This window comes from Pimephales promelas, chromosome 1 (genome assembly GCF_988280905.1).
Source record: "Pimephales promelas chromosome 1, fPimPro1.hap1.1, whole genome shotgun sequence".
NCBI lineage: Eukaryota > Metazoa > Chordata > Actinopteri > Cypriniformes > Leuciscidae > Pimephales > Pimephales promelas.
Window position 1 is genome coordinate 50,303,914 of NC_142769.1, and position 19,109 is coordinate 50,323,022.

At 39.5% G+C, this 19,109-nt stretch overlaps 6 protein-coding genes and 1 long non-coding RNA gene across 8 annotated transcripts; 6 read left to right on the top strand and 1 right to left on the bottom strand.

Moving 5' to 3' along the window:
• Positions 1–1,684: 1,684 nt before the first annotated feature.
• Positions 1,685–6,468, bottom strand: LOC120470009 (B-cell receptor CD22). 2 transcript variants are annotated; one of them, XM_089131335.1, is made up of 11 exons: positions 6,364–6,468; positions 5,536–5,571; positions 5,102–5,359; positions 4,560–4,823; positions 3,928–4,185; positions 3,533–3,805; positions 3,132–3,230; positions 2,888–2,956; positions 2,537–2,626; positions 2,334–2,402; positions 1,685–2,237 (listed from the first exon to the last, which is right to left on the bottom strand). In XM_089131335.1, exons 1-10 carry the CDS (start codon positions 6,392–6,394, stop codon positions 2,344–2,346), a joined length of 1,437 nt encoding a protein of 478 aa, XP_088987461.1. In that variant the 5' UTR covers positions 6,395–6,468; the 3' UTR covers positions 1,685–2,237; positions 2,334–2,343. The 2 variants fall into 2 exon arrangements, with proteins under 2 accessions (XP_088987461.1, XP_088987459.1); XM_089131333.1 differs by having other exon boundaries at positions 1,685–2,229; positions 6,364–6,466.
• Positions 2,329–3,536, top strand: LOC148998530 (uncharacterized). The gene is made up of 3 exons (XR_016168597.1): positions 2,329–2,417; positions 2,577–2,635; positions 2,933–3,536. It is a non-coding gene; the product is annotated as an uncharacterized LOC148998530 (long non-coding RNA).
• Positions 6,469–7,568: 1,100 nt separating the features above from the next.
• LOC120470010 (histone H1) lies at positions 7,569–9,942 on the top strand. Its single transcript, XM_089131345.1, has one exon. It carries the CDS (start codon positions 9,309–9,311, stop codon positions 9,921–9,923), a length of 615 nt encoding a protein of 204 aa, XP_088987471.1. The 5' UTR covers positions 7,569–9,308; the 3' UTR covers positions 9,924–9,942.
• A 681-nt stretch (positions 9,943–10,623) lies between these two features.
• On the top strand, positions 10,624–11,265 carry LOC120470017 (histone H2A). The gene has a single exon (XM_039659397.2). It carries the CDS (start codon positions 10,755–10,757, stop codon positions 11,139–11,141), a length of 387 nt encoding a protein of 128 aa, XP_039515331.1. The 5' UTR covers positions 10,624–10,754; the 3' UTR covers positions 11,142–11,265.
• Positions 11,266–12,127: 862 nt separating this feature from the next.
• Positions 12,128–13,427, top strand: LOC120470014 (histone H3). Its single transcript, XM_039659394.2, has one exon. It carries the CDS (start codon positions 12,154–12,156, stop codon positions 12,562–12,564), a length of 411 nt encoding a protein of 136 aa, XP_039515328.1. The 5' UTR covers positions 12,128–12,153; the 3' UTR covers positions 12,565–13,427.
• Positions 13,428–15,173: 1,746 nt separating this feature from the next.
• LOC120470025 (histone H4) lies at positions 15,174–16,354 on the top strand. Its single transcript, XM_089131498.1, has one exon. It carries the CDS (start codon positions 15,225–15,227, stop codon positions 15,534–15,536), a length of 312 nt encoding a protein of 103 aa, XP_088987624.1. The 5' UTR covers positions 15,174–15,224; the 3' UTR covers positions 15,537–16,354.
• On the top strand, positions 16,330–17,955 carry LOC120470020 (histone H2B). Its single transcript, XM_039659400.2, has one exon. The coding sequence runs from the start codon at positions 16,366–16,368 to the stop codon at positions 16,738–16,740; it is 375 nt and encodes a 124-aa protein (XP_039515334.2). The 5' UTR covers positions 16,330–16,365; the 3' UTR covers positions 16,741–17,955.
• The last annotated feature ends 1,154 nt before the right edge of the window (positions 17,956–19,109 follow it).

A 19,109-nucleotide genomic window follows, 5' to 3' on the forward strand; every position in this document is an offset into this window, starting at 1 on the left:
CTAGAGGTCACTGTGTGTTAAGTGATGAGTTGTAACATTACCAGAGCAAGGGAGATAGAATGAAGCACATGCTTGAAGTTACTGCAAATTGTTTAATAAAGAAAGAATTAAACAAAACATGGTACCAGGAGTGAAATCATCCGAAGATTACCTGTTGTGAAAGCGTCAAGATGGATGCTTTGAGACCACCGGAGAATTTGAAGCTCACAGGCAATGTTGATTGCAACTGGCGCAGTTTCAGACAGCAATTTGAGTTATACATGGCAGCCATCGGGAAGGACACGAAGCCAGAAGCACGTAAGGTTGCTCTATTATTGACAATTGCTGGTCCACAGGCTATTGAAGTGTATAACACCTTCGTGTTTGCTGAGGGTGAGGATAAAAACAAGCTTGACGATGTGCTAGACAAATTTACTGCTCACCGAAGAAGAATGAAACGTATGAAAGATACATATTTCGTTCACGTGTGCAACAACCGCTTGAAACATTTGACAACTTCCTAACTGACCTGAGACTCAAAGCGAAGACATGCAATTTTGATCAGCTGACTGACTCGATGATACGAGATCAGATTGTGTTTGGCATGAGTGATGCGAAAGTAAGACAACGCTTTACTGAGAGAAACAGAGCTCACGTCGCTTGAATCAATCAAAATTTGTCAAGCCAGTGAACTTGCTCAGCTGCATGTGAAAACTTTTGGTGAAATGATGCCGAAGAGCGTGTCTACGAGCTCAGATGCAGTAATCGGTGCAGTGTCATTCAAAGGAAAGCGATACATGTCTAAAGCTGTAAAACAGACGGATGATGTGTACAATTGCAAACGTTGTGGTACAGAACATCAACCTAAGCAATGTCCAGCTTTCGGGAAAGTTACTGCACTGCAGATTGTTTAATAAAGAAAGAATTAAACAAAACACACAGAAGACTTTACTACAGTCAAAGCAGGGCTACGTCACGAAAGTGTGAACTCGTAGGAGGACCGCGAGTGTTTAGGGTGCCATTTGGGACAGGGCCTTTGTCTACTGGAGAGGAGACCAAGTTTGGTTTGAAGATGAAAAATGTCCAATGTTCTCTCATCATTCCTGGTTTCTAACACACACTCGCAGTGTTTGACTGGTCTTGTGGCTGTCGAGCTACTCTCTGGACAAAAGAGACGGATTAAAACACCAGGTGTAAACGGCTGTGTGTCGTTTCTCGAAACAAGGTCTAGGCTGCTGGGAGAGGTGTTAGTGAGGCCAGAAGGGGGCGCTGCTCATCCTGCGGTCTGAGTGGGTCACAGCGGCCCAGTGTAGTGTTCAACGTCTGCTCCTGTGTGGTTAATATAAACCACAGTTTTTCTCTGAAAGATAGAGGTGTATCCCTGGTGTAAAATAGTTGAATACTGTTCCTCTGGGCTCAGTTAAACAGCACATTTTAAGAAATTACGAGATTTCTTATTTTTGTAGACATTATTTTGACAGCCATTAAGTAAAATATAATGATTTTAATGAAATACCATCATGACAGCAATATTTAAAAAGCGTTTATAAAACGTCATTACAACAGATTTGTTAGAAATGAAATAAAAACTACAATGAAAAGTATTGTTTGCGGTGTATTCTTCAGAATCACGCTTCATTTCCATTGTTGTGGAGCAAAAGCGCAACTAGTGATCATTTGTTATGCAGGAGGTCAGACACAAACGACTTAAAACTATTTTATTAGCATGTATAATTGAAACACAATGCAGTGCAGGCATGAATGAACAGTCAATACAGAAAGACACTAAAAAAGTACAGAGCAAAAAATCACACATTGAAACCAGATCGTGTGTATGGGGACATCTAGTGGACATCGAGAGGAGAGATCCACACATGTTAATACATACAATACATGATATAGATACAACTCCAGAATTAGCTTATAGAATATTTACAAATGTTTTGCTATTTTTATTTCTTATAGTATTCAGAATTCTTTAATAAGACACATAATACTCACAGTCTATATGACATAATACTATAGTAATCCCAGTAATGTTAGATGAATGTATAGCTATAAGCACAGTTATTTCTCTAGACTTTCTAACTGTATATGACACTAACAGAGAATTGTGTTAACTAATCTAAAGTATTTGATTAATAATAGGAGTAATATCTTCAATTCACCAACTTTTGGTACATATTTGAAGCACAAGATTGCGTTTTGTGTCTCATCTGAACATTCGTCATGACTAGATCCATCTAGCATCTGAAATCCTACAAAATAATACAGGTATAAATTAAATCAGATTTTGTTTGTCATTGCATGATATTTGTGATATATTGTGATATTTTGCGCTGTTTTTAGGTTACCTCGTGCACCTTAAGCTGTTGCGATGTTCACTTTGGAGTAAACTGTGTCTGAACTCTCACCGGTCTTTCCTACAGACGACAAGAGTTGAGTCGTTACTGTGCGAATGACATCACTATACAGCAATGTTTTATGTATGCATTTATATTACTGCATCATGTCACAGCAAACTAGCAGAACATGCACATGCATGTAGTGTTCATACCCTGGTTTTCTTTCTTCTTCATTCCCTTCACTGGTTTCAGGTCAATCTCAGCATAGGTGACATCCGAAGGCCCCTTCACTGTGTCCGCATCTGAACAGAGTGAGTGAGATCGAGTCTTTTTCTGCTTTTACTCTTTCAGTTATTGAGTTCTTATTTTGTTATCCATGATGGAAAATAAAATTTAACCATTTTTGAAAAACTACACACGGTCAGTTAAAATGTTAGATCATGTCTGTCTGTCTGTCTGTTTGTTCTATTTGTCTGTCTTTCTCTATATATTGTTCTGTACATTCTAAGTCAAAATAGCTGATTTTAGTTATATATATATATATTGTGTGTGTGTGTGTGTACTCTTCTTCTGTTCTTCTGTTCTGATGTCGCGCTGCTGATGTTCAGTCGAGGGAGAAGGAGATCCTCCTGCTGCTCAAACACAGAGAAACTTTAGCAACGATTCCCAAAGACCAGCTTTTCAAAACACAAACATGTCTTTCCTGTCCTCAGTTACGACAGGTACGTTATCTTCAACTATTAAACGCTTCCATCGATCAATATAGTGAAGATTGTCTGTATGTTTTTTTGAGGAGGTGAGAGGAACCTTTGTTGTGTTTGCAGCGCCACAGCAGGACCTGTAAGACGATGAGCAGAAACAAGACGCTCAATCCTGCGGAGACTCCAATGATCAGATCACGAGATCCTGATGGTCCCGGATAAAAGGTTAGTTGGTCAAATTAAGCAAGTCAGTTTAAACTTAAATCATTTAACTATTAAAATTTCTGTTGTTGAAGTTACTTACCAGCAGAGTTAAATAGGCTACATATTATATCCTAATAACTAGTGAGCACATTATATTCAACATTAATTAAATCTATTCTCAGTCTCATTTACAGTTAACTTAAATTACTCAATGCTTGTTTTATTCTTTAACATGTTGGTTACCGTTCCTTATTTGCAGACGCTTTTTAACTCATGTCGTGAAGTTGATCTGAACACACTCACCTGAAAGCGTCAGTGTAACTTCATCACTGGTGTGTGTGTATCGTGATCCTCGCGTCTCTCTTCCACTACAGCTGTAATGACCTGTGTGAGATTCATCAACTGAACTGATTCTGTATTCCTGTGATTGACTGACATGAATCTGTGAATGATCTTTATTCCAGCTGTAGGTCCAGCTAGTGTTGTCTGTCTCCTGTATGTCACATGTGAGAGTGACCGTCTGTCCTCTGAACACTCGTCCGTCAGGCTGAACACGCAATACAGCTTTGGGTCTCTCTGTGAGGAATGAACTGTGTTTAATTTACCCGACAGAACATGATACTGTTGACGGATGACATTAATTTACATAATATTCCTATTATTAAATCTGATTGCTACGTAAAAAACAGCACTTATACCTTTTACTGTTAGCGTGACTTTTGGACCTTGTGTTCTTCCTTCTACACCACACCCGTACTCTCCTCCATCAGAGACTCTCACGTCGCTCAGTGTTACTGTCTCATCAACAGATCGTAGTCTCTGGTGGTCTTTGTACCAGATAATCTCCCATCCAGAGCGTCTCACGTCACATCTCAGAGTAACTGTGTCTCCAGTGAACACTGAACTCTGGGGCTTCACAGTCACGCTGGGTTTGACTCCAACTATTTCACGATCTTCTGTTAATATACAGTCTTCAGTCATCTATCACTGTTTATGACTTCTATCATAATACTTAATGTGTCTTAATTTGACCTCACCCTTCAGAGTAATAATTGAGTATAATTATACAATACTTTAGAGTAATACCTCATTTCATTATGAGTAATAATTGTATGGCTGTTTTATGTTCTAACATGAGAGCTCTCATAAAGATATAAATATACAGATCCTGAGAGACATTGCTTGTAAAATCGGATGCTCACTGTAACTCACAGTTCACTCTGTCTAACATCTAGCAATGTTTACTAATGCAGTTTTTTTTAACTTGCAGTTTATTAATTGTTCGTGCATCATCTTGGCAAGATCCTTTCTATCAGTGATGATCACTCACCCGACACAGTCAGAGTCACTTCTTCACTCCAGTCAGAGCAGTTTGATCCTCTGCAGCCTTTACACTGGCACTCCTGTGTGGTCTCTGCAGTGATCTTGAACTCTTTCTCTTCAGTGTCGTGCTCTCTATCATCATCATCATCACACTTCCATCTATATGTCCATTCTTCCCCCTTTATGTCACATGTGAGAGTGACAGTCTCTCCTCTGAGTATCAGTGATGGTTCAGGCTGAACAGTCAGAACAGCTTTAGGTGTCTCTGAAACTGCAACAGAAGTTGTGATAAAACACAAATAAACCAAGATAAGTGAATAAGATTGAAAAGATTTAGAGTGCATGTCTATATGTCCAGTAATTGTGCAACACAATTAAAATATCAGTACTGTTCCTCTTGAAACATCATGCCCTGCTCGCTGACAACAATACACTCACTTTATTTTTATTTTTTTACAACCACCTTTTTTTCTTCTGTGCAAATAAAAGCCCTTCTTGTTACGTCATCACTTCTCAGTGTATTTCTGCAGTGAAGAGGATCAGACTCACATGATAATGCCAGTGTAACAGCGTCACTGATCTCTGACCTCTGTCCATCACTTTTTCTCTCTCCTCTACAGGTGACGTTGCTGCGTCTCTGAAATACATCAGGTATGAGGCTGAACGCTATGTCAGTGCTGAAGGGCCGAGATGACCCATCTATAAACCAGCTGTATGTCCAGTCGCCTGCATCTCCTGGTATTTCACATCTAGCAGTGACGCTTTCATTTCTGCCGGGCTCTGTCTTCACTACAGCCTTTAGTCTCTCTATAACATCACATAAAACATTCAGACGTTTAAACATTAATCGAACAAGACATACACAGCTCAGCGGTTTCATTAAGAACCCAATAAATGTCATGATGAACAATCGACATGCTGCCATTAATGCTCTCTATTCCACTGTGTTATTGCATAAGATTTGAAGAAAATATATAAATCACCTTGAGTTTGTTCAGGGCGGATGTTTGAAATCAGCACTACAAAGCAAAAAGAGACAAAATCACACACACACACACATGGACGCACACGCACGAGATAAATTAAAACATGCAGAAAACTTTTTAAAATAGAAAAAACAGAAGAAGTGATTTGTTGATTTGATGCAAGAGATCTGTACACTTTCACATCTATATAAGGCAGTCAATAATAACTGGAGATATTGAGCAAGAAAGAGGAAGTGTGAAGAAATCCTCTTCAATAAGAATATCTATGTGACGCTGTCATGATACAACTAAAACCACAAAGTGAAGAGAAGCTCAAGCCGTCGGACTGCAGATCTCATTTTGCGTGCCACCATTGCTTCATATAGGAAGTGACATCATTGCCAATTAATGTCAGCACACCACAAGAAGACTAAGATCCATAAATAAAGATCTGAGATGCTGAAGATCTACTGAAGACAACAAACATTACAGAAGTGTGTGTGATTCAACATCATTACAAACCGTAACAACTGAACGACTGACGAATCACAATAATGATCAATACACTGATCAATACACTCATTCAGCTAGAGTTTTTCACTTTCACACACACACTGTAAAACAATCACCAGGAATTCACAGGATAAAAGAGGATTATTTCTTTTTATAATAAATGAACAGTGTGGAATATCAGGAGCTACAGATTGATTTGATACTCAAATTATTAGCAGCATTAATCAAAAACAGAATCAATAGGCCGACATAAAAGATGAAAAACAGATGAACAGCGATTCACTATTATTATACAAACTGTGCAAATGAAGCATAGATGAGATATATACTCACAGAGCATTAGAGGAAGTGTCCTGAGCTCCATACTGGTCTATTAATGACCACTGTCAAACTCACAGCCAGTCTTATAGACTCAACACTTCCTGAACAGAAGAAACCGTAGTTCACAGGTCTGAGTTGCAGCAATAAATAAAACTAGATTATCTTTTAAGAAATTATGAAACAGTTCCTCATAATAAAGAGCCTTGATTACAATTTAGGAAAACTCTTATTAGGCATGTTCATATGTAGGCTATTACAACGATGGCTGGTTATATAGGAATTGGATGCAAATCTACATCAGACTGAATGAGAAGTGACTAATTTCAATGCTGGATCTGAATTGGGCTTTATGCAGATCACTTTAAACCAAATATTAAGAATTACTGTCAGACTCAAAAGATGTATTGACAAGTGTTGACAGTCTCAGAGCCTGAAAAAAGGGAAGTATAAAAACACCAGAGTTACCAAGAATTTCTGTGTGATTTTGCAACACAGCGACCATGTCCGGCCCAAAGCCAGCTTGATCAGTTTTCTGATCTCTGTAGAAGGAGTGTGTGAGATGTTGGAGTGACTGATTTAAATCCAAACTGCATCATTATCTACAGCTGTCAATCAAACTTCTGCATGTGATAATACCATGGTTTTTACAATGATGATCTGTGTATATGATTCAAAACTGGTTGAGAACCTTGATAATAAGTATTCTGTCATTATTTTGGCACTTAAATCGAGTCTAAATTGGTTAAACCCACATCAGCAGTGGAAAACATGTCCAACTGACTGACGTTCTTCCGCTCGCAGGCCTCTGATGCTCACTGTGGTTGCAAGTGGTTGAGATATGTATATCCCCCACACCATTACACCACCACCACCAGCCTGCACAGTGGTAACAAGGCATGATGGATCCATGATCTCATTCTGTTTACGTCAAATTCTGACTCTACCATCTGAATGTCTCAACAATCGAGACTCATCAGACCAGGCAACATTTTTCCAGTCTTCAACCGTCCAATTTTGGTGAGCTCTTGCAAATTGTAGCCTCTTTTTCATATTTGTAGTGGAGATGAGTGGTGCCCGGTGGGGTCTTCCAACACTATCTCACGACCAATTCGTACAAATTCGACGAATGAATAAAAAGTGTCTAATTCGTACTAATTCCTACGACCTTACTCGTACGAATTTGTACGATTTGTCTAAACCCACGTGATGGTTAGGTTTAGGGGCGGGGTCAGGGGTAGGTCATTCGTATGAATTCATACGAGTTGGCCAATTCGTAAAATATGTACGATTTAGCAAAAACAATGAGTGAGGTCGTATGAATTGTTACGTTTTAGCCACGTTTAAATCATTCGTCGAATTCGTACGACTTGGTCGTGAGATCGGGTTGAGTCTTCTGCTGTTGTAGCCCATCCGCCTCAAGGTTGTGTGTGTTGTGGCTTCACAAATGCTTTGCTGCATACCTCGGTTGTAACGAGTGGTTATTTCAGTCAAAGTTGCTCTCCTATCAGCTTGAATCAGTCGGCCCATTCTCCTCTGACCTCTCGCATCAACAAGGCATTTTCGCCCACAGGACTGCCGCATGATGTTTTTCCCTTTTTACACCATTCTTTGTAAACCCTAGAAATGGTTGTGCGTGAAAATCCCAGTAACTGAGCAGATTGTGAAAAACTCAGACCGCCCCATCTGGCACCACAACCATGCCACGCTCACCTTTCTTTCCCATTCTGACATTCAGTTTGGAGTTCAGGAGATTGTCTTGACCAGGACCACACCCCTAAATGCATTGAAGCAACTGCCATGTGATTGGTTGATTAGATAATTGCATTAATGCGAAATTGAACAGGTGTTCCTGATTATCCTTTTGGTGAGTGTATATAATGTAACCTTAATTTGATGTAATTTTGTTGTCTGATTTGAATGTATTGCCGTTTGAGGGTATAATCAGGGCCATTGGCTGTTTATAAGCTTTAAATATTTGACAGTCAGCTAGTTTCTTAACCCTTGTGTTGTGTTAAAAACCCTCTAACACTTGTGACGTTCCCGTTCAAAAATTATAGTTTTAAATCACTTGTTATACTATATTATCACATCATATTGGATTCAATCTTTTTGTCAACTTGTCTTCTTTCAATTAGGCCTGGTTTTATATTTCTATTTGCATCTGAGTAATCGTAGGCCTCATTTATCATTTTTAGTTGGCTTGTCATCAAAAACCCCATTATTATTATTATTATCATCAAAAAAGAAAAAATGTGCACTGTTGATCACACTGGTCTACTTTGTTTCACCAGGAAGTTTGTTTTGTAAAACTTTTATCAAGTTCTATTTAATCAGTTCAAAAATATATTAAAATGCGATCAGTTGCTTTTGAAAAGAAAAGCTGAACTTTATTTAGGGTTCATGCATCTTTATAACATGTGGGGATCATCAGTGACCGGAGATGCAGCAGTTACACAGATAGATGTGTGTGTGCTTCAAGCTGCACAAAACAACCTCTGAATGAAACACTCCACAAGTCCCTCAGCGATCTTCCTTACATTAAAGCCATTGTCAAAGTGCTAGTTCCAAAACCAGGATGACACATTCAGGAGTTTACTACTATTAATACACAAAATTACATGAAATATACACGCAGCATTGTTCACTACAGGTGCACGTTTGGGATTTGATCGGACGATGCTTAAATAAATGTTGATTTTTCACGTGTTTTAGTCTTGAAAATAAAGTTCAGTCTCTCTACTTGGTGAGTACGTTGTTTTTAGTCTACTAAACTATTTTACAAATCAAGTTTTATTCAAAATATGAAAGGAGAAAACACAAGCAAAGGCGTTAGTGGAGGAGCAGACGCTGAACTCAGCAGGTTGAGTCTACACGGTTCTCATGCGGCTGTTAAAGGCGCAGCGGCTCATTGTTGATCACAGTCAGATTGTGTGAGTTCAGATTCACTCAGAGAAATCATGGCAGAAACCGCTCCAGCATCCGCGACTAAAGCGGCCAAGAAGAAATCAGCCGCCAAAAGCAAGAAAGCGGGTCCAGGCGTCCGCGAGCTGATCGTCAAGGCTGTGTCCGCATCTAAAGAGAGGAGCGGGGTGTCCCTCGCCGCCCTGAAGAAAGCGCTCGCCGCCGGTGGATACGATGTGGAGAAGAACAACTCCCGCGTCAAGACCGCCATCAAGAGCCTAGTGACTAATGAAACCCTGGTCCAGACTAAAGGAACCGGCGCCTCGGGTTCATTCAAGCTCAACAAGAAAAAGACCGAGACCAAGACTAAACCCGCCAAGAAAGCGGCTCCTAAAGCCAAGAAGCCCGCAGCCAAAAAACCCGCAGCCGCGAAGAAGCCCAAAACTGCAGCAGCAAAGAAGCCCGCCGCTAAGAAATCGCCGAAGAAGGTGAAGAAACCCGCCGCTAAGAAAGCAACGAAGAGCCCCAAGAAGGCAAAGAAACCAGCGACTCCCAAGAAAGCAGCCAAGAGCCCGAAAAAGGCAAAGGCAGCCAAACCCAAAACGGCGAAACCTAAAGCAGCCAAGCCTAAAGCCGCCAAGCCTAAAAAGACTGCAGCTAAAAAGAAATAAACTCATTATTTCTTTCTTTTTTTTTTTTTTTACAAATCAAAAAGGCTCTTTTAAGAGCCACCCACTAATTCATAGTAAAGAGCATTATTTTATGTCACTGTTCAATGAATGTGTCAGTGTCACCGCGAGAATTAAATAATGAGCCCTTTATGTGCAAAATACATTTATCCAAAATTTCACACCTTAAACCTAGTCCAAGTCTAAAATGTATGTTAAAGCTATTTTTTTTATTGAAAGCAATTTGACTTAATCTTACAATGTCAGTGCCATTAATCTCAAGACGCACACGAATTATGTTTATTATTACGCTTTAAAACGACTATACTGGAAAGCACTATATATTTAAATGTGAATTGAACGTTAGACATTTAAATTTACAATTTAAACATTTTGATAAACTCTGTATCTGAGTAGACGTTCACATGTTTATCACAGTGAAATTTAAAACTAAACCGATGAAGACCGACTTTGATTTATTACTATGCTCAAAACCAGACAGTAAAGTGAAAATGGTAAATGCTTTACATAGTCATAAAACATACATACTAAAAATATTTAAAAAAAAGAAAGAAAATTAAGACACTGAAGAAATTAATGACGTATTCAAACTTTAAAGAAATGCATTTAAGAAAGCTAGGCCTGATTAAATAGTAGCAAACACTTGAAAATAGTAGAAAGGGGGTTGGGTTTGGTGTTTGGAGGGAAGCTCATTGATTGGCTCGATGATGTGCTCAGACTCCAGCCAATAGGAGATTAGTGAGATTTCTTTTAAAAGGTAGAACAGAGTCGAAAGTGTTACTTTCTTATTTTGACCAACAACTGTAAACTACAATGAGCGGAAGAGGTAAAACCGGTGGAAAGGCTCGTGCCAAGGCTAAGACTCGCTCTTCCAGGGCCGGACTGCAGTTCCCCGTCGGCCGTGTTCACAGGCTTCTCCGCAAAGGCAACTATGCCCAGCGCGTCGGTGCCGGAGCTCCGGTGTATTTGGCCGCTGTGCTCGAGTATCTGACCGCTGAGATCCTGGAGTTGGCTGGAAACGCCGCTCGGGACAACAAGAAGACCCGCATCATCCCTCGACACCTGCAGCTGGCGGTGCGCAATGACGAGGAGCTCAACAAGCTTCTGGGTGGCGTGACCATCGCTCAGGGTGGTGTGTTGCCCAACATCCAGGCCGTGCTGCTGCCCAAGAAGACCGAGAAGCCCGCGAAGGGAAAGTAAACTGACGGAAACTTCTCATCAAACCAAAGGCTCTTTTAAGAGCCACCCATTTTCTCCAAGAGAGAGTGATTTCATTTGTCCCACTATTGTTTTTTAATAAACGGGTTCAATTGAATAAAAAAAAACAATAGAATATGGTAGAGGAGTTGCCATTTGTAGGATTTTTACAGTACTATAAATGTTGACCCCATACATACATACATAAACTGCGAAATTAGTTTGTTTTCTTTTTCTATTTTTAATTTTTTACAAGTAGAAATGCATTCAAAGATCATTTTAATGAGTTAAATGTTATGTGAATTCAGGACACTAATTGTAAGGATTTGATGAATGTAGCCTACTATGAAAGTGCATAATGTTATAGTTTTATTGGCATAGCTAACATATTTAAATCGATATATTGATATCAAAACAAAGAAATTAAACATAATATGGTAAAATAATTTTATTTATTTTATTTTTTTAAAAATCAATCACGGGTTTTGCTGTGCAAATTAATACCCGATTTCGCCTTTTCTATTTTCAGACAAAGAGAAACGCATGTTCGGGCGGGAAACACAAACTCTTGTCTCTTGTAAATGAACAATTTTAAATGTGTCTATTTATACATTTTTTATTTATTGTTTTATGGTTTTATTTCATTACATTTAAAAACACGAATTAAATAAAGAACTTTAAATATGTCTATTAATTTGTCCATTTAAAAGTGATTTATTAATATACATTTTTAATTAAATTGATATGTTGAATCTTCATTTTATTTTTAAGTGGCACTCGTGCTCCCCCATTCAATGCATGTTCGGGCGGGAAACACAAACTCTTGTCTCTTGTTTGAAAACAGACACAGCCATTGGACAACTGTCATTTACTGACGCCAGACAACAACCAATCGAATGCCTCTCAAGCAAAGCCATCCAATGAGCGCATGGCAGACATAGGAATAAAAGGCGCTGTGAAATGAACTATTCACTCATTCTTCTGTTCACAGCAGCGACTGATCTCCTTTGAAGCAATGGCAAGAACAAAGCAGACCGCTCGTAAGTCCACCGGAGGAAAAGCTCCAAGGAAGCAGTTGGCCACTAAAGCGGCCCGCAAGAGCGCACCCGCTACCGGTGGAGTTAAGAAGCCTCACCGTTACAGGCCCGGTACCGTGGCGTTGAGAGAGATTCGCCGTTACCAGAAATCCACTGAACTGCTGATCCGTAAACTGCCCTTCCAGCGTCTGGTGAGAGAAATCGCTCAAGATTTCAAGACAGATCTGCGCTTCCAGAGCTCGGCTGTCATGGCCCTGCAGGAGGCGAGCGAGGCTTATTTGGTGGGTCTGTTTGAGGACACCAATCTGTGCGCAATCCACGCCAAGAGGGTCACCATCATGCCCAAAGACATCCAGCTGGCCCGCCGCATTCGCGGAGAGCGCGCTTAAATCCACCGCAGAAGCACAAACCCAAAGGCTCTTTTAAGAGCCACCTCAATGTTTTTAAAAAGAGTGCTATTTTCTTAAACAACTTTATAATAGTTCTTGATTTTATCTGAAATAATTACTTTTCTTACATTTTTGTTAAACTTAAAGTTACTTGCCAGTCTCTTTTATTTCTGAGTCACGATTTCCCTTTGCCAAACAGACTAGTTTAGATTTAGAAACTGCCAGATGAAAACTCCTTTCCAAAGCTTAAATGAGATTTCAACCAGGTCTCATGTATACACATAACATGGGGTCTATTGCTTATTTTCTGTTGCTTTTGTCGAATTACTATTAACTTTGATTGTCCAAGCATTGATTTTATTCCCTATGCAACTTTCTGCTGAATTTCACTTTTACAGAAGAGTAAATTTCCATTTCGTAGATTCTGTCAATAAAACGCTCTCTATTCATCACCCAACTTACTTTTTTTTTGTTGCTTTGGTAAGTTTTAGTGTATTGATAAAATTACTATCCGCAAGCTTCAGCAGTACTTTACAGTTTTCCATGCCAATGTCCTGCCTTTTTTCACTATCAGTTACCGAATTGCTACTGAAAGGTTTCTTTCTCTTACAAACAGCAATGTTCCTCCTAAAATACTGCTAGAATTTTCTTACATCTTCGGATCACTTACGGTACCAAGTTAACGTCACATCCTACCGAACACCTCCTTCAATACTCCAGTCACAGGTGTTGTCAACCGCTCGACCCCCACTTGGAAAGTAGATTTCTTCTTCTTCTTCCTTGGTTTTTTACGGCAGTTGGCATCCAAAAAGTTGCATCACTGCCATTTGAAGGGTTGGGTTCAGAATCCCTTGCCTCTTCAATTCAAGTAAACGTATATCCTTTTTTAATAATTACATTATTCTTATAATAATCACTAATCAAGTTATAATCATTACTGTTTTTGATTGAGTGTTTTACATATAGGTTTAAAGTATACTCTTATGCATGCCTCTTTTCATGAATGTTTTATGATGTCTGTGATTATTCTGTAGTGGTCCTGAGCTAGACATTAAAATACAGGCTAAAACAAAAGAAGATGAAATACAGCCAAAGAAGACCCTCATTATGTGATCCTGTTTGCCTGCTGACTGACCCTATTAAGGGGCAGAGGTCAACTTCTGTATGGCTCTATGATTTGTCTCACGAATATTATACTTCTTTAATACTTATATCTCTTAAGAAATAAAGTAATTGTCATTTCATCCCTTTCCAAGGATGAAAGGTTGTATCAGTGTTTTGCTTCATTTGATATGATAGTAAGAACTTAGGCCTGTACAATCTTTCTAGGTCTATGTTCCATTGTGCTTTGGTGTATGTTGGATGTTCTGTGCAGATCTCGTGACATGGGCACCAGGTCTCATGACACTCTTCGATGGCACCCCCGAGGTCATTGATGGACTCTTCGTGACTTGGATGACAGCTATCAAGATTTATGTCAAAATGCCCTTCTATCTATGTAAAATTGTTTAGATTTTATGTTCTCTTAGCCAATCAGAAGTGAATGTTTATGTAATGTATGCCCTTGAAAACAGTATAACTGGTGTACGATTTGTGTGTAAGGTACGAGTTAGCTTGCGACCTCCTCGTGAGACTTTGACGCTGGCTCTACCAATTGAACTGCAAACTATTCTACGTTAAATTTTTCTCTTTGATTCCACCTCTCGACTCCTGGTCTCATTTCAACATCTCTGGTCCTGGGCTGAAATCTGATAGTCCCCTATCATATCTGATTGTTATCTTGTCATTTCATACTCAAATTCGTCCTTTTAGTCCAGTCCTCTTTAGAAATTTCTTGCAAATTATGTTTCAACTCTTGCCTTTCGTGGGTACATTTCCTGCATGACATAAAATTGTGGAAAGTAGATTAGGTCGGTTGACGCAAAATAGAGCCTAAGTCCCTCCCCTTCCCGTCGACCACCATGGGACCTTATTTCGGAAAAATATTGAATGGTAGTCAATGGCAAGAGACAACAAATTCATCTCGTTTGAATTGTGCCCTGAATTACACATATGATGTTTGTCAATTTTAATGTAAAGAAATTCGCAGTTTAATGTAAAACCGTTGAGGTATTAAAGCCTGTGAAAATACGTCATTACAAAGACTACAAACCCCAAAGGCGCACATTTTCTCTCAATGAATGAGGCTAACTTTACTGAGGCTAATGTCTGTCATTGTTTCTATAGTCTTACGTTATAATCGTAACATTACGCGTTCTACCTGAGTGTTTTGTACCAGACTGCACACACACGAGCAGCGGATCTCGTTTCGCTTCCTGGGAGATGTAGTTCACAGAGCGATTTTCACATAATTAAAACTAAATGTTACTCTTCTGTTTTACGACAAACTGCGACGTTTTTGACTTTCAGACTTATCTTTTAAATTGACAAACATTATGTCTAATTGAGGGCACAGTTCAGACGGAACAAAAAGAAGTTGTCTCTCGCCATTGACTACCATTCATATTTTTTCCGAAATAAGGTCCCATGAGCCGGAAGCGGAGGGGCAAGACTTACCCATGCATCTGGTTTCAACTAGGTCCGCTAGCCGACTATAAACCCTACTTTTCCAAAGGGTTTCAATACTCTATAGTTCTGTGTTGAAGAGAGATTCAGTCGTCATGTCTGGAAGAGGAAAAGGCGGTAAAGGACTCGGGAAAGGAGGCGCTAAGCGTCACCGAAAGGTTCTTCGCGATAATATCCAGGGAATCACTAAACCCGCTATTCGTCGTCTTGCTCGTCGTGGGGGTGTCAAGCGTATTTCTGGCCTGATTTATGAAGAGACGCGCGGTGTGTTGAAGGTGTTTCTGGAGAACGTCATCCGTGATGCTGTGACTTACACTGAACACGCCAAGAGAAAGACCGTCACCGCCATGGATGTTGTGTACGCGCTGAAGCGACAGGGACGCACCCTGTACGGGTTCGGCGGTTAAGAGACCCACGAAGAAGAAAAACCCAACGGCTCTTTTAAGAGCCACCCACTATTTCTCACAAAGAATGAGTTTCCAAGTGCTTATAAATAAAGCAAAGGGGAGTTTAAGAGGTTATGAGCTCATCGTGGTGTTTTTAAAAACTAAGTTACTGATAAAACACGGCTATGATCGCTTCACCTAACGGTTTTATGCAACACTGCAGTTCCTGTTTTTATTTGGGCTTTACTGCATTATTACACATGTTACTGTTCACGGCCAGGGACAATTATATTTCTAGCGGAAGGAAGGTATATATTGATTTGACTTCATGAAAGTTGCACTAATACATTTTTTCTTTAGTTTAATGTTTTTGTTGTGTGGTAACCGTATTATAAAGGCAATATGGTACCGGCCTCTTGTTCCTTATTGCTGATATTTTAAATGCTTAAATGCTAATATTATATTATTGCTAACATATATCGTAGTTTTTGTAATATGAATTATATATTTTTTTTCAAGTTGGTTAAACTGAAATGTTTTATTCAATATTTTATACTCCAGGGCATTGCATGCGGAAAAAAAATTAAACAAAGAGACCTGATCGAATGGGGGATGGTAGAAGGATATGAGGCGATGGGCGGGATTAACATTTAAAGTCTGTGATTGGTTGTCCCACAAGTCGAGGAACTTTTAATGCAGCCAATGAGATCATTCTATGGGTCGGTCCAGGAAAACTAGCAATCAGAGAAGGCTATACCTCCCATTGTAAATTAGCATAGAGCAGTGGACAAAAACCCGCCTGTAGAAACGCATTGTCATTGTTCTTTTTAGTTTCACTAACTGGAGCATCATGCCTGAACCAGCGAAGTCTGCTCCCAAGAAGGGCTCGAAGAAGGCCGTCACTAAAACCGCCGGCAAGGGCGGAAAGAAGCGCAGAAAGTCCAGGAAGGAGAGCTATGCGATCTACGTGTACAAAGTCCTGAAGCAGGTTCACCCCGACACCGGGATCTCCTCCAAGGCGATGGGGATCATGAACTCTTTCGTCAACGACATCTTCGAGCGCATCGCCGGTGAAGCGTCTCGTCTCGCTCACTACAACAAGCGCTCCACCATCACATCGAGAGAGATCCAGACCGCCGTGCGTCTGCTGCTGCCCGGAGAGCTGGCCAAACACGCCGTGTCTGAGGGCACAAAGGCCGTGACCAAATACACCAGCTCAAAGTAGAGCGAGTCCGCTCAACAACACAAAGGCTCTTTTAAGAGCCACCCACAATGTCTTTAAAGAGCTTAAACACAGGGAATCTTAGTATGTCAAATGTTTTTGGAGAAGTCTGACGAGCTTCATTAATTTTTTCTTTTGTGTTTTGCTGGAACTCTGAGGTTTAACACTTAGAAAAATGTAATTGAATATTTTAACTACTCTTAGAAGAATTCATTTTATTGTGATTTTTTTTTTTTTTTTACTTCATCACAGACATTTTGTGTTTATAAATGAAGAGACTAATCTACAGCTCATTGTTTAGAGACTGATTGACTGGAACATCAAGAGAGAGTGTAATAATACAAATCACTTTATGCGAGCAGATTCATAAATGTTCTGATGTTTCTCTTAATCTGAAAATTTGAGTGCTTTCTGCACAGCCAAGCTGTGTGAAATGTAAATTAGATGGTGGAAAAGATTCCTTTGACTTTGTGTTATCATTAGCTGCATTGTTGCTGTTGGTCTGTTATACTGTTAAAATGTCAAAATACCTGCTGTTCCTCCCATTCAATACATTTAAAGATATTTGTGATGTTGTTATCTTAGCTTAACTGAGAATTAAATAAAAAATAAAATAAATAGAAATATCTGTACCTATAAAATCACTCGGTCAATGTAAATTACATTTTTCATTCTTAGACCTGATATACCGTAAAATTGTTGTCAAACAACATTTTGAACAGTTTTGTGTCCCTAAATGGCAATTTTAAGTATCTTTCAGTGAAATGCCATTAAAATAACATTACTGTTATTTTATATAAACAATGTGGAATTGATAGATTTTGGTGTATTTGGCCGAGCAGTGGTTTGGGTGGCTTGCCTATGTATTATATTCTTCCAATACATAAAATAGGCAAGCTTGACCAGTTCTTGTGGGGAGGAGAATTTATTGAAGGTTTGTAATGTAGCAGTCCTTCAGCAGCGATGTTAGCATGTCGCTCTCCAACAATCTTAGTCCAAAGTCCTGTCAGTGAGACCAACTTTATACATGATAGGCTACAAACAATAGAAAACTGTTAGGGCCTCTCACAGGAGATAGATCCACCCTGCAATCCACTCTGAGCAATGCTGATTCTTTGCCATTCACACCAATCAGTTTCTGTGGGCCATACACCTTTACAGACACAGATAGAGTTCAGTTTACATCTAGATTACATCTAAAGCATAGTTTATTTAATCTAAGGCAGATTCACAATGCAAATAAATCTGATGACTGAAAATACAAAATCCATCAGAATAAAACTTTGGTCTATCTTTACAAATTACTCAAACAAGCAAAATAACAGGCAACTGGAAACCAAAACCAACAAAATGTCAAGCTTTTACAATTGAAAGAAGCGCCACATTCTAGGCCATCTTATTGATTATGTGAAGTTTTGAGGTCTGTTAATTTGCCTTGAGAGGAAACGATGAGAGTGAAGGATCAAGCTACATTGGCATTTTTCTTGGACTGGTCGACTTAGTAGGTGTTTTAAGGGTACTTGAAAAATGCTACAGTCTTCATGGGTAACTTACACCAAAGACTTAGCTTTTGGATTGCATGCTATCAGTCACCAGGAAGCATAACGGAAGAGGTGAATTCAGCTTGATTCATAGTTATCCAAATCCCACCTATCATTGCAAAAGTTAAAGTTATGTAACCTGTTGAGACTAGGAAGGAGAAAGAGACTTTGCTGACTGCTGCCGCTCCATCTGAAATCAGGTGAAGGTGATTTACTACTAATCAAGGAACTGGCTTTACTGATTAGATGCGCATTCAATATGGTGCGATATTTTGCCCAGCCCTACGTGTTATAGACCTCCACGGCATCAACTCCAGCAATGGTAAGTAACCGAGCAATATTTCTTTCGTCCACAGCAGCTGCTTGTCCAATAGCGACAACATACAACTCGAACTGTTGTTTGAAAGTCCTCCAATTTGCATCCATATTTCCACACAACCTCAACGGCCCCGGTGGTTTAATGGCATCCATTGCTCTTTTCTACTGACCCCACTCCTGGTACCATGTATTGTTCAGGCAACAATAATAAAGATAAGAGAAATGACTGGTACAGACGTCTTTATTACACGTTGTTGTACACACAGCATATCTCCATTACCACACCACTCTTTAGTTTAGCACAATGCACTTCATCTTATACAACACATTACTTCCATCTGCTGGAGTCAATCATTTACAGCTGTACTTATTACACCTCCTAACGCTCCTCAATGATGCAGATTTCATTATCTTAAGTATCTTTCATTATATAAGTATCTTTCAATCTTTTTGCTGAACACACATGGGCTGAACACACGTTCAGACTTGTATCAGATTTTCCATTAAAACTAT

Excerpts from the sequence above, each read along its gene's own strand:
- LOC120470009 (XM_089131335.1), bottom strand. The coding sequence starts at position 6,394 with ATGGAGCTCAGGACACTTCCTCTAATGCTCT. Across the intron at positions 5,572-6,363 it reads GACACTTCCTCTAATGCTCT|TGCTGATTTCAAACATCCGC; the intron begins GTGAGTATATAT and ends TTTGCTTTGTAG. Across the intron at positions 2,957-3,131 it reads GCGCTGCAAACACAACAAAG|CAGGAGGATCTCCTTCTCCC; the intron begins GTTCCTCTCACC and ends GTGTTTGAGCAG.
- LOC120470010 (XM_089131345.1), top strand. The coding sequence starts at position 9,309 with ATGGCAGAAACCGCTCCAGCATCCGCGACTAAAGCGGCCAAGAAGAAA.
- LOC120470017 (XM_039659397.2), top strand. The coding sequence starts at position 10,755 with ATGAGCGGAAGAGGTAAAACCGGTGGAAAGGCTCGTGCCAAGGCTAAG.
- LOC120470014 (XM_039659394.2), top strand. The coding sequence starts at position 12,154 with ATGGCAAGAACAAAGCAGACCGCTCGTAAGTCCACCGGAGGAAAAGCT.
- LOC120470025 (XM_089131498.1), top strand. The coding sequence starts at position 15,225 with ATGTCTGGAAGAGGAAAAGGCGGTAAAGGACTCGGGAAAGGAGGCGCT.
- LOC120470020 (XM_039659400.2), top strand. The coding sequence starts at position 16,366 with ATGCCTGAACCAGCGAAGTCTGCTCCCAAGAAGGGCTCGAAGAAGGCC.